Source organism: Pholcus phalangioides, unplaced genomic scaffold, assembly GCF_987345545.1.
Source record: "Pholcus phalangioides strain wild (caught in Gottingen) unplaced genomic scaffold, Ppha-v1.0 ptg000005l_1, whole genome shotgun sequence".
Taxonomy (NCBI): domain Eukaryota; kingdom Metazoa; phylum Arthropoda; class Arachnida; order Araneae; family Pholcidae; genus Pholcus; species Pholcus phalangioides.
The window spans coordinates 6,299,439-6,313,625 of record NW_028301598.1 but is presented as its reverse complement, the minus strand read 5'-3'; the positions used below and the strand labels follow the sequence as shown (position 1 = coordinate 6,313,625).

At 36.3% G+C, this 14,187-nt stretch overlaps 2 protein-coding genes across 2 annotated transcripts in view; one reads left to right on the top strand and one right to left on the bottom strand.

Moving 5' to 3' along the window:
* Window positions 1-403, bottom strand: part of APC7 (anaphase-promoting complex subunit 7) — a 51,031-nt gene extending 50,628 nt beyond the window's left edge. Inside the window, exon 1 of the mRNA XM_089232201.1 lies at window positions 211-403. Within this exon, the coding sequence (XP_089088327.1) occupies window positions 211-276 (66 nt within the window). The 5' untranslated portion in view covers window positions 277-403. The remainder of the gene's footprint in view (window positions 1-210) is intronic.
* A 218-nt stretch (window positions 404-621) lies between these two features.
* On the top strand, window positions 622-12,729 carry LOC149085792 (uncharacterized). The gene is made up of 5 exons (XM_089232380.1): window positions 622-939; window positions 2,688-2,759; window positions 8,217-8,289; window positions 9,468-9,544; window positions 12,478-12,729. The coding sequence occupies exons 1-5, from the start codon at window positions 749-751 to the stop codon at window positions 12,563-12,565; spliced, it is 501 nt and encodes a 166-aa protein (XP_089088506.1). The 5' UTR covers window positions 622-748; the 3' UTR covers window positions 12,566-12,729.
* Window positions 12,730-14,187: the final 1,458 nt, after the last annotated feature.

Genomic DNA, 14,187 nt, shown 5'->3' with positions numbered 1-14,187 from the left:
ATGCACATGTTCAAGCATGCTTGCACAAAAAAGTTTACACATGCATTTTTGTCAAGCTTGCATTAACGTGTGTAGCCACGTTTATATATTAGAGGTAATCAATGTGATTTTGTGCGAAAATTCAAATATAAATAATGAGAGCTCTCAAACTTCTAGGGAAGTAAATAAAAAAAGTTGAAAAATAATATATGCATTTAAACATTGCATTACCAAAGACGCTACACTCGAATGCAGGCCTTGCTCATGCAATAATTTGAGTTGATCATATAATGCCATTGCAGCGTTGAAATTTGAATTTTTTTTTTTTATATGAACAAGGAGAGAAATACGCTTTATTTTCACTCAACTCAAATTTGTAAACAAACACCAACGAACCTATAACTTGAAACGAGTGAGGAAATTACACAAAACAAGATGTAACATCGAGCTTGCTCCTACAAGTTGAAAAAACTAAAGATGATATTCTCGATGAATTAAGTAATTATGATATCAGAACTTTCCTTGATTATTGTAATTATATTTCTTCGATTATAAAACTCAATGATAGATGAATAAAAATTTTCACTCACCAATAGAGTGTGGAAATATTTTCTCTAATTTTATTGAATTTGGATTGGCAACAGAACTTAAATGTTGTTGTAAACAAAGACGCGGGAAACCTCCGTTTTGATAGGAAGTGTATTTAATTGAAGAAATGTTTGATTTTATAAAGTTTTAATAGGTTTTTATTATTATTGAGTGGTAAAATATGCCTCGAAAAGGTAAAACAGTTAAGAAGCAAGCTCCTAAACGGCCCAAGAAACCTCGTTTTACAGTCAAAGCTTCACCTTTTGCGGGCTTCGATTACAAACGTGTTAGTAAATTTCGGCTTTCGAAATGGACATCCATAAGTGAAGAAACCGTATCTTTTTGTGATACCTTGGTGAGAAATTGTACCAAGTGAGTATCGTAGAAATGAAAGCAATATTAAAATCAGTAGTGTACTTACCAAGGGGTGCTCGAGCACCCATAATAATTTATAGCATGGGAAGAAAGCACCCAACTAGCATGCGTTCAGTGATCAAAGTATCCAAAAGCTGCGACCATAGTTAAAGCCTCTTGTAAGTGAATGCAGCTTGGGATCATAGTAGAGTGAAGAGGTGAGGCAGATAGATATACTGATACGAATGAGTTCCAAAAATATCGACTAGGAAGAAAAAATGCATAGGGATTTCCACACGTAGTAGAAGAGGATAGAGAAAACGGCTGGGGGGGGGGGGTTCTCTGAAATGAGGGTAAGGGTGTGATGATAATGATTCCTCCCGAGAAGAGGGAGAAACGTACCAATCGGCGGATGGCAAAAACGAGCAGATCGAGGTGGAAACAAACCTGTTTGGTCAACTCCCCCACGTTGTTGAGTGGCCTCTTTCTCTTTTTTTTATCTCGCTGCTCGAGTATGTGCGGTGTAGAATAAAACAATATCTCAACACAATAGAAGAATCTCCATTGAAGAGCCGAAACGCGCTGACCATTCGAATTTATTTGTCTTAAAAACGTGGCAATTTTTGTATAAATTAAAACCAGGCAAAGTTTCTCATTTTTTGTGATAAAACAATATCATTGTTTCTATCGCTAGTCCCTATTATGTAATCCTGTACCTCGTGGTTGCCTCACTATGTGTGTGGACTAAGCATTACTGCTGCCACGGGTAAAATACAATTCCTAAACTGCTTACGAAAATTCTCACTAATCAGTTGTTGGTTATTCCCTTAGCAGGAGAAATGCATGTAAATAGTGGTGTCCCTCAATTTTGCAATTATCCCAACCAACATCAACTGTACCAGGCAGGTGGGTAATCCAAAGAATGACTAGTAAATTCCTAATACACTTTGGTTTTGCAACTATCTTTATCGCCAAACACAGTTTAGTGCTACCCAAAAACGATTAAAAACATGGCAATAAAAAAAAATATATATATATTAATAATAATAGTTATTTAATCAATAAATGTGTATAGGTCATTATGAAGTACAGCCACAGGCGTTCCACACAAACTGCTTCGCCACCAAGTTCATGCTCATTGCATCGATAAGGTGGCTGCTTTTGCTCCCGGACCTGAAAATATCAACCTCGGACCAAAAAAGTCTATGGCCAGGTGCTACGCACTAGGGTTACTGCCTGAACACACGAGAACGAAATGATAACAATAAGCGTGAAAAGAAAATCGGGTGCCATCTATGTTTTAGGACCTGGAAGAATTATGTTGGCAACATATATCTATTTCGGCCCATATGAACATTTGGTGACAAAATAGTATACTGTACATTAGGAAGTGGCTGTGACTTAAAGATGGGGGTAGAGGCTAAGTGGGCTAATAGCCCAGGTCAGTGAATTCGAGGAATGAGCTGTATAAAAAATTAGGCTAGAATGTGTGAAGGGTGGCAAAATTTGTGTAGCCCATGGGCTGCAAAACGATAAATATTGATATCTCTCTGTTCACATAAAAGAAGTTCGACTGACACAGTACTTTGATCAGTATTCATCAGAATTTGAATAAAAATGTTTTTAAAAGCTACAAAAATTAAGATTTTTATCTCTATTTTTTTCTCAACCAGCCACATAAGTAATTTAACTTTAAATTTTGTATATAGAAATTTTTTTTTCTTTTGGATAAAACCTCTTTATCACTTGAATTTTTTTTCTTTCAGCAATGTGATGAGTGAGAGCAGCGCTAATATTTCTGGAAAATATTCAAACATCATTGAACAAGTGCAAGAAACGTAAAGTTTTTTTTGTCTTCATAATGGGCTTCATCCAGAGCGGGACAAATCCCTGGTGCCCGGTCAAGATAGAGACTGAAAAATTGAGATTGGCGCCTAATTTTTTTCATGTTTGATAAAAAATATGTTAGCCTGTTTGCTTGCAGGGAAAAGGGTCCCAAAGTCTTGTAAAACTCAAAGAATATACTATTTTGAATCAATTTTGTTAAGGGAAAAATGTTTGGTACCTATTGAATTTGCTGGCCTTTAAATATTTTCTGTAATTTGTCAAGCCCTGGCCTCCTCTTTCATTTAGTTTTACACACAAAAAAAAAAAGGAGTTTGATGAGTACGTTCTTGAAAGTTGCTCGTACCTTGAAGAATTAAAATCTCAAATCAAACACACATTCCTGTATAAAATTTCATACTCATAAGTCACAGCATTGTTATAGAATATAAGAGGGTGGATCAAATGAAAATGGAACAAGAGCCACATAATGAAATCACATAGGTTATATTTCAAGCATAATCTGCGAAGCTACACAAGCATTTGTCCCACTGTTTTACCAAGCAGTGAATACCCTGCACATAGAAATTCTTGGCCGAGATCAGAACCAGTTTCGAACATTGTCCATGGCTTCGCTGCTCAAGTAAAAGCAGTGGCCCTTCAATGCCTTTTTCAGTGGATCGAAAATGTGAGAGCTGTGTAGCAATAGATCTGAGTTATATGATGGATGTTCCAACACTGTCCACCGAAACTTTGCCAATGTTTCCTGTGTAAGAGCAGCCGTATGTGGTCACACGTTGTTATGCAACAAAATCACTCCAGAGGACAATGATCAGTCTGTTAGCCTTGATTGTGACATGCAAATGGTACAGGGTATGCAGTATTGAACAGCGTCACGATCCAGGAACTCAAGGAGAAACGGTCATCCCTGATGAAATAACATGTTAGCATGATTTTGTCACTTCTCTGTATCATCTTGGACTTCTTTGGCAGCAGAGAGCTAGGGTGTTTCCACTGTTGGCTTTGACATTTTTGTACTGGTTAGAAGTGATAGCAGCAAGATTCATCACCTGCCACAACCCTGTCCAGAAAGTTGTCCTCATCACAATATCTAAGAATATAGTCTAAAGACAATCCCATTCGAAGCCACTTCTGATCGTCTGTGAGATTGTGAGGCACCCACTCTGCACTCACTTTGTTGTAGTACATCTTCTCTGTAATGATGGCACGAACGGAACTGAAACTCATTCTCTCCTCCTTGCTAATGTCCTTTATGGTGCATCATGTTTGAGCAGATTACCTGATTAACTCCTTTCACTAAAAAATCTGATGACGAAGTGACCTTGACCAGGTTGTGTATCATCGTACAGAGATGGCTGTCCCTTGCTGAAACGCTTGTGCCAGTCCTGTGTACGAGTCAATGACAGTGCATGTTCTCCATAAGATGTCTTAATTTGCAGATGCACTTTATGAACTCAAACTTTTTCTGCTACTGAAAGAATAACCATGTTGCTCTTTTTTACTCGTGAACATTCCACAGACGCAAATGAAAAAACAAACGATTGCCTGTCTGTAGATACTGCCAGCCTAACACGTATCATATGCTTCTGTGCAACTACCTAGGGCAAGTCCATTCCACAGTAAGGGTTGTCTTCCTTATCCCTCTACACATAGTCGTCAGCACAATCATACAAAAATAAACCAAATTCTAATCACTGTTCTGTTTTCACACATTTGATACATCTTCATATTTCATTCCTTATTCTGGTTAGTTATAAAATGTAACTTGCTTAATGTTCAAGTCAAGGTAAAACTATCTTTTAATAGGGCTTGACAAATCGAAAAAAACGCCAGTCAAAGTTCTTAAGAGCCAAGGATATTTTTGTTCCGAAAATTTTTCCAGAAAAAAAATTATATATATATATAAAAAACAAATATTTTGGATCATATATATATATGATCCAAAATATTTGTTTTTTTTAGGCTTTCTAGGTCTTGAACTTTTTCCATGGTTGCGGAAACACATACACTGCTCAAAACAATTAGGGGAGCACATGGTTTTAACAAAATTACGCAAAGATGTATACCAATAAGTAACATAAAATGAATCATCTATAATTTAAAGCCTAGCAGGAAACGGAAGAAGAAAACTTCATATGCAAATCAAAGTTCATGACGTCAAAAACCAGAAAAAGGAGATACAGGCAGAAATCGGGATGTTGCAGAAACGTCTATTTTACTGCCATAACTGTGAAATTCGATTGCGCAGTATTTTTTTTTTTGAGACAAGGTGACTTGAGGATGTCTCAACAACGTGATTTACCAGAATCCATGGCATGGCGTGTTATAGGCAGACTGGAATCCGGGCAAACACAACGTAGTGTCGTGGACGCTGTTGGAGTCGCCAGAAGTGTTGTTGCAAGGCTGTGGAATCGATTCCAAGAAACAGGAAATGTTAGACGACGACCAGGGCAAGGTCGGCCACGCACCACTACAGCAACTGATGACCGGTATATACGGTTAACAGCCCGTCGAAACAGAACAAAGAATGCTATGCAGCTGCGAAGACGGTTGCTCTTGGCAACAGGACGAAGGGAGGGCTCTATGCACGTAGGCCAATGGTCTGCATTCTGTTGACCCCACGCCACCGTGCGGCCCGAAGAAGATGGGCTGCTGAACATCGAGATTGGGAGCAACATGATTGGAGCCAAGTGCTGTTTACAGACGAGTCCCGATTCTGTCTGGAGTGTGACACCCGACGTGTTCTGGTATGGAGGGACAGGGGCACTAGAAATAACCCCACATTCGTTCGTGAAAGGTCACAATACAGATGAGCTGGTTGGATGGTATGGGGTGGAATCAGCATAGGCGGACGTACGGACCTGCATATCATTCGGAATGGCACTTTGACGGCCCGAAGGTATGCAGACGAGATACTGCGACCTCATGTCATCCCTTAAGCTGGAGCCATTGGAGATTCCTTTGTTTTCCAGGATGATAATGCCGGACCGCATAGAGCTCGTCTGGAGGAGAACATGCTTGAAGCTGAAACAATACAACGTATGGAATGGCCAGCGTGCTCTCCTGACCTGAATCCAATCGAGCATGTTTGGGACATGCTCGGACGACGCATTGCTGCGCGACCAAGGCCGCCTGTTACTGTCCGAGACTTGCAGATTGCACTTCTTGAGGAGTGGAACAGTATTCCCCAAAGTCTGATCGATAACCTTATCGCATCCATGGCAAACAGGTGCAGCAGTCTTAGCTGTTCGAGGAGACCACACGCCCTATTAAAACTCATGCATCATGTCTAAACAGTACCTTTTTTTAACGTTTACATGTAACCAAATTGTTGCCCTAAATCATCTTTTCATGTTTTTTCCATATTTTCAAAGAATTAAAGCTTAATTCCAAATTTTTTTACATTTTTTTTCTGTATCGCTCATGGATACGCGTGTACTATACATTGTATGCCAATGCGTGGCTGTCTTGCACGGTTTTCTTCACTTTTTTTGCTTGCTCCCCTAATTGTTTTGAGCAGTGTACATAAATTCTGAAAAATTAGTATTTTTTCTAGAATCTAATTTAGTCCTCACCAAGGCAAAAATTGTAGGCGCTACTGACAATTTTTCAGTTGCCATAGTGACTTGGCACCTGGGATTTTTCAAACCCGTTCTTTTGATGTAGATTTTCTTTAAATTAGCTAAATCTCTTCTCAAGTCATTTAATTTACAGACATACAGTGGAACTTGAACAGTGAAATTTTGAACAAATTTTGACTCGGTTAACGAGCGATGGTTCACATTACAAGCAGAAATTTTGCGGCTTTTATATTTTCATGTTATCACAACGGAGTTGATGATATTTTGCTTTCACCCACACACGTGTTATGGAATTTTGGGTAATATTTTCCCCTGCAGTCTCCAGTAAGCGTATATATATTGACGGTATCTCACCTGAGGAAACAAGAAGGAGGAGTCCCTCACAAAATGAGATTAGAGAGATGTGCAGAACTCTAAAAAAGAACCACCCAAATAAAGCTGTAGCAATTCAATCAATCTCTCTTATGAACACTGAATTTACCATTTCCCAGAAATCCTAAAAAAAGAGGCAAAAGCAAGTGCCATTGGATAAGGTTCTTTTTGACAGTCACGCAAAAAGAATAAGTTTGCAAACAACAGTGTGTCTAAATCATCCTAAACGTTAGTCCTCCTCTTTCTCTCTTGCCGTTTAGAGTAATTAGTTGTTAACTTGTAAACATTATCATATTGTACGTTTATTTATGCCGTTGTTTATATTACATATATTTTATTGTATTGTGTATAATTATTGATTGAATGCCATTTTCGTTAGTCATTTTAATGTGAATGACTGACTAATTGTGAAACAAATCAGAGTTTCCATTATTTTACGGGGAAGTTTGATTCGCATAACCAGCACGTTGGCGGAGCGAATTAAGCTCATTAACCGAAGTTCCACTGTATATCTATTTCCCTCTGTGTATCTTATTTTTTTTTCACTGGTATTCATCAATGAACATCTACAAAAATTGATTTCTCTGTCAAGTTATCAATTACCATAATTTCTTGTATATTATTCCTCAATCTAAATTTGATTACTATGAGAAAAAAATTCCTTCCATAATCGATTAAACAAAACAAAACATGCATGCTTCCGTTCATTAACATAATGTCTGAAATAAAAACGCTGATAACCGCCGCCTGGCAGTCGAGTGGTTAGGGAACTAGCTTCTCACTGTGCAGGTCTGGGTTCGAATCCTGGTTCGGGCATGGATGTTTACTAACACTAACAAATTCCCTGGACGGATCATGCTGATCCCTTGGGAATACGTGAGGATCACGTTATTATTATTAACCTTTTGATTTTAGTGTGAAGAACAGCACAGTAAGATTTTAGGTAGATCTTGAAATAAACATTCCAGTAGCGATCTGTATCACCACTAATTGAATCTTAAGGAATGGCATGAGTTTGGTGTACCATATAATGAAGTGTTTTGATAGAAAACAAATGGTGATTTTTTTACTCACTTCTACAAGCTATTTTTTTTTACTCTAAAGAAATTTTTTTTTTCATAGTTTATTTGGATGTCTTCTTTAACCCATTTTTGAGAGCTCCCAATTATTGGTTACTTAATGTGTTTGAGAAGTTCGTACAAAAATTTGTATGAAAATTAATTGAAATTTTTTTTAAACAAAGTGTTGTACAAATGCAAAATCATTCAAAAATGGGTTAAATCATACACTATATAGCCATAAGCCAGCGGACATCTTGGAATTCTGTTTTTGATCAACCCTGTATCAGAAAAAGCTGCAAATGATTTGTACTTTTCACTGAATATTTTATTTTATTTTTTTGCTATACTTGTATGAATTTTTGTGAAAATTACACTTATTTTCACGAAGTGCAAATTATTAAATATATGTTCTATTGATATGTGTATAATTTTTTAGGGTTATTTCTGAACTTAAGAGGACTCGAGCGCCTAAGAGAAAGGATGATTATATTTTGCTAGACAAATATTTGGTGAGTGCGTTTCAGTAATTCTTAGTTTTCCTATCATGACCAGTTTCATTTGAATAATCTGAGCAAAGAGATTTTTCTCAGCCTATGATATGTGAAGGAAAGAGGCTTTTCTTGATATCATGTCAAGGTGAAATCTGGAAAAAAAATTTGCTGTCTCCCCACAAAGAATCAAACTCTGGCCCTTTGAAAATCCAGCCCTCTTGCAATCCAGGCAAGTGCGTTAACCATCGCTGTGCAATCGTGTGAGCATCGTGCTAGACTCTCGCCCTCAGGAACCAGGTTTGAACCCTATCCTGAATAGTCTTCTTATCATGGAGTAGTAGAATACTCCAAGCGTTGGATTTTTCACCCACTAATCAGGTTTGAACTCCCTCGATAGCACAGTGGTGGTTTACTGAAGTTGGTTTTCTGCAGTTTTCCAGCTTTGAGGTGCAAATACGAGCCAGTCTCCCATTTGAAAAATTCTCTCCACAGAGTGCAGGGAGACTTTCAACACGATACTGACAAAACATGAAAATTCAAGCATTTCCTTCAGAAAATGGCAGCATAAATACATTAGGGTCACACATATACACTTAGAACACACATTCGAGCATATACCTATTCATTAGAAATTTCGTAGAGGAGTTTGTACGAGGTGCTTGTACAGTTTAGCAGTAGTAGCCATCTACACCATGAGACATGACGTTTTGGTTTCCTTATTTCATGTACTGTGGCCTGACGTGCTAAAGTAGAGACTTTACAGCGTCCTTCAACTTCAGCAAATAGGTAGGGACAGTGCTCTATTTTGGATGTAATGGCAACGGCATTATGTGCCTGTTTTCTTTGTACTTCGTCTCCCCAGTTTTGTTCTGATTCATCTAAAATTGTTGAACTAAGTCTGTTCAAAACGAACTACAGTAATCTCTCTTATGTGTCAATGCAAGTAAATAAGAAAAAACACCACATTTGAGAGTGGTGTATAAGTGAATAGCATTATGCACCCACATCAGAGGTACTAACAGATCACTTACAATCACGGGAAAAATAGAAAAAAAAAGTGCTTTTCCATGGTTTAAGGGGAAAGATAAGAAAATTAAAAAATTTTCATTTGCCTCATAATTAAAATTTAAATTATAACATACTTTGATCTTTAAAATTATTTGTAATGAAATAAAAAATACACTTTTTTTATACAGAAAGAAGACCAGGCCTACAATGAAAAGCTGATGAACAAGCAAGAACATCTGGAGCAAACAGTTGAAAGTGAAAAAAGGTAAAAAAAATTGTGATGAAGCAAAGTATTACAGTCGAATACCGTTATAGCGAAAATCTTGTTTTAACGAACACTTTTCTAATTCCCCAGGATAGGTTTACATAGGTACAATGCAATAAGCTGGAATTCCATTATAATGAAATTTTGTTAAAACGAAGTGATTTCTCCGGTCTCTTGGGGGTTCGTTATAATGGGATTCAACTGTATTGCATTTTCCCTTACTTTGTTTCAGTTATCTGTGTATGAACAGGGCCTGACAAATCACAAAAAAGTCTTTTTTCAAAGAAAAACAGGTTTAAAATAATGTTTCTTTAAACTTATCTAGGCTATCGTGGCTCCCTTCCATGCAGATAGATACACTGATATGAATAGAAAATTTTAGTTACCATGGCAAGCTTGGATTTGTCCAGCCCTGATATTAACTGTTTCCCCCATGTCAATTTGAAACTTTCTTTTACATATGAAATTAATACTTCAAAGACTTCTTTCTTAAAATTATGTTTACTTGTTTTTTTAACAGCATGACTAATTTTAATGTTCTCCTGACTGAGTTGAGTATAATGTATAAAAAAAATAAATGAAAATATCAAGTAAATAATGGACACAAAAGTTCAGAGACATAATTTTTATTTCTTCTGAAAATGAGACTAAAATTTCATCAGATGTCCCTTTCTCTTAATAAGTTTTATTTCTTTGATGGGAACTTGCATGTACTAAGTTTTGTTTGCAGCTCAAAATAATACCAATAATTCTCATTAAGATTTTTTACAGACGAATACTATCAAATATTTCTATAAACCTCTCAACAAAATACCTCAAAGATTCTCAATGGCTTTGAGGTCGAGGCTACATGCTGGCCAGCTGAGAACTTCAATATTTTGTGCATTAAACTACTTTACCACACACGAACTCTGGCCATATCGCCACATGACAATTTCCAACCAGTGTATTTGAGTGGGAAATGAAAGCACCATCTATCAGTGGTCGCCCCAGGGTTGGTAGGTAAAGGACTTGTTTCTGATGTTCTTGTGCAGATTCAAACACGTCAACCTCGACGGTAACCTTCATAGTGGAAGACAAGCATCTTACCAAATAAACTAGGCTTTAGCATAGCTTACTGTGTGTCCAGTCTGTCTACTTCAACATGCCAGCATTATATTGTTGAAACTCCTACCTGACACTGGCTAGATGATCACCAGATAGTATTAGATCATCCTCTAGTTTGTATGTAATGCTGGAGCAATTTGGCGACTTTTACGAAAGGGTACTATTACCTGCCTGTTGCAGCAGACCAGAATTTAGACGGAAAACATAAGACTCACCATCTTGGAATGCAATTAAAATTGTTCCATGGTTCCTTACGCTGATCGTGTAAATAATGCTTTTATGCATCTGGACTATCCAAGTTTTACTTCTTCTCATCGCTGAAAATTGATGATTACAATTTTGGTCCATATGTCCACTTGGTCCACTTGCGAGCTTCACTAATTTTGTTTTGTACTCGTGTTTCAAATAGAGATGGTACAAGTAGTGATTTGGCAGAATATCAAATATGCGGTGGCTGAATATCAATTTTCTTAAAATTCATCATAAGTAAAATTGTTGTTTTTAATCGAAAATAAAATCATTGGTAATTTCAAATGGTAGATATTGAATTTTAATTGTGCAATATATTATTTAAATAAATATTTGGTTAATAAAAAATTAGTAATTGAAAGAAAAATTGATTATATATATCCAATTTGATTGTCCGTATCATGGCAATAAAAATCTTTCAATTGTCACAATTTTACATCTAATTAAGATAATGTCAACCATTATCTAGTAATGTATCATAAAATTTACAACTTATTTTTCTTTCTTAGATGTTCTTTGCCCCTTTCCCTTCTTGCAGTAGCTCAATCAGGGCGTCGGAAGTGTTTTGAACCTGTGGGTACTCGTCTTGAGTTTTATATTTCTCAATCAAATTCTGGGGTACTCAGATTCAAGTCAAAAATTACTGTGGGTGCTTGAGCACCCTCGACTATGATGTCACCAAGCTCAACATTTATCTTTGTCTAGGTATTCTTCAGTTAGTGAATTTGTGTAATTCATGCTCATTTCCACCTTACTGCAGTAGGATTCTATTTTCATTTCCATGTTTTCTTTATCCTAGAAATGCATGTACTCTGAAATAACCTCTTTCACAGAAATGGATATACACCACACAATAAAATAAATTTTTAACCAATAGGTAGAGTTTTAAAATTGTGCTTAGATTTACACAGATATTTGGCCGGGCCGAATACCGAATAGCAGCCGAATATTTGTCCCGTCTCTAGTTCCAAAGTGGATTTTTTCACAATTTTTTTTTTGAAATACTGTTGCACTTTTTTTATTTGTAACACGTGGCCTTCCTGATCGGTGTTTGGCTCTATAGATATCACCTGCAGATAGCTGTAATTTTCAAAACAATGTTCTAAAATGTCTGTCTCCCCTTCCGACTTCCATATTAGGCTTACTTCAGAACTGTTCCTGTAACTCATAACATCTCGTATACTACGTGGAGAACATAGGTACTGCACAGCTGTGATGTCATTTGTGGTGAATTTGCATATACTGATGATCAATAACAAATATTCTTCATTGCATCTAAATGTTTGTAAACTTGAATAAGCAAAAACTTAAATGAAAATAAGTTACAACACTGTTTCTGATATTCAAATGTTTAACCATTACATACACAAACAGGGTCATTTTTGTCATGAGAGATACCTTCATAGGAGGTTAAAAAATTATTTTTAGTGAAACAGAAAAGTACCTGATAATCCTTATTATTTAATAATTTGGTTTCCTTGTAATTTAAGAATTTCATGTGCCTAAACTTGCTGTGCAGTGTATAAGCTCCATTTATATAGAAATGGAAAATATATATTTCTCGTATATTTTTACAGGAAAATAATGACGGCTCAAGCTGAAGTGAATGAGATCAAAAAGAAAAAGGGACATAAGAGACGTTCAAGTTCTCGCAAGAAACGTTGAATGAGGGTTTTAGTTTTTTTATGCGCGAAAAAAAAATTCTTATTTTTCAGGTAGTGAAGTTTTTCATTTCATGCATCTGGTTTTTTTTTGTACAAATTGTATTCTTGTATTATGTGTGTTTTTCATGATTTATTTGTGAATTCAGATAAAATGGTTTTAATGAATTTGAGTTATTCCTTGATTTCAGTGACGAGTTTTACTTGACTCTCTCTTTTTTTGAAGTCATTGAAAAAGTTTCTGGCAGGATGTTACCTTGATAAAATGAAATTAAAAACAAAAAAACCTCATTTCTATAAAATAAGAATTTTTCTTTAAATTTATTAAGATAGTCGATTTCATTTACGATAACAATTTCTTTCATAAATTTTGAATTTTCATCAATTCTGGAGAAATCTATATTTTTAAATAGAAACAATTCTGTAATTCCATCTAGAGAGAAATGATTTTTCTCAAAAAATATCTGGATTTCCACCATATCTGGAATTGTTTTTCTCAAATTCTGATTATTTCTTTTATTCTAAATTTTCATGGATGCTAGAATTATTTCTTAAATTCTGAATTTTCATCCGAATACGTGATTAACTTGCATATAGCTCTTACAGAAACTTCACAAATTTGGATTTTTTAAATGACATTTCCCTTTCATAAGTAGGAAAGGTGGGGACCATGAGAAAAAAAATGTGGTTCAAAGGTGGTCAGACAAAAAAGTTAAGAAACACTGTTCTAGATAACTCCTTTGGTCATTCACTGATCCCTTACTTTCTGCTCACTAATATGCTTGAAAACTCTCTAGATCACTCTTTGTCTTTGGTAACTCATCTCTCTCAACCTGGTATCTTGCTTTCTAGTCACTCAGGTACTTGCGAACTCTTTAGGTTACTGCTTTGGTCACTCACTGATCTAAAAATATAAGTATATCAAGGCTTCCTAAACGACCTGGTCTCTTGCTCTCTAGACAGAGGCGGATTTATGGTTTTACATCCCCCCAGAACTTGATGCCCTTGGGCTATAGCAGACTAAGATCCCCCCCCCCACCCGTAAATGTTTCTGTTCCGATTCCTGTGGTGTAAATTTTATGGCTGGAGTAATTCTGATAGCTATGCAACTCTTGGGGTATCGGTTATAGTTCAAAAACTCTGAACGAAACCAGACTTTCCATCTGCAGCATAAACCTCAATAGATAGTAGTAGCACAGAGGTAGTTGGTTTACTAGTTTTCCAACTTTGAGGCGAGAATGTTAACCAGTCCTCCATATGATGTCTCTCTCTGCAGACCTTCAATATAATACTTACATAGCATGAAATTCAAGCATTTACAATCTTCATTTCAAAATATGAAAGACATGGCAGTACCAGCAAGAATATAAAACAAGCACTACTTTAGACAACATAAATACGTTGGGTGGGGTGCACTCGCACATATACCAATTCGCAAGATATAATAGAAAGTTGGGTGCTGTGTGAAGATTCTTACTTCTTGAGATGCTAATTTTAGGAAGGAAAACACTCGTCTAAAAAATAAGAATCTTCACACAACACCTAGTTCCTTGTATACCTTACATTGTCGTATATATGTACAGATTTATTAGAAATTCCAATCATGCAGAGGAATGTGTACAAGAT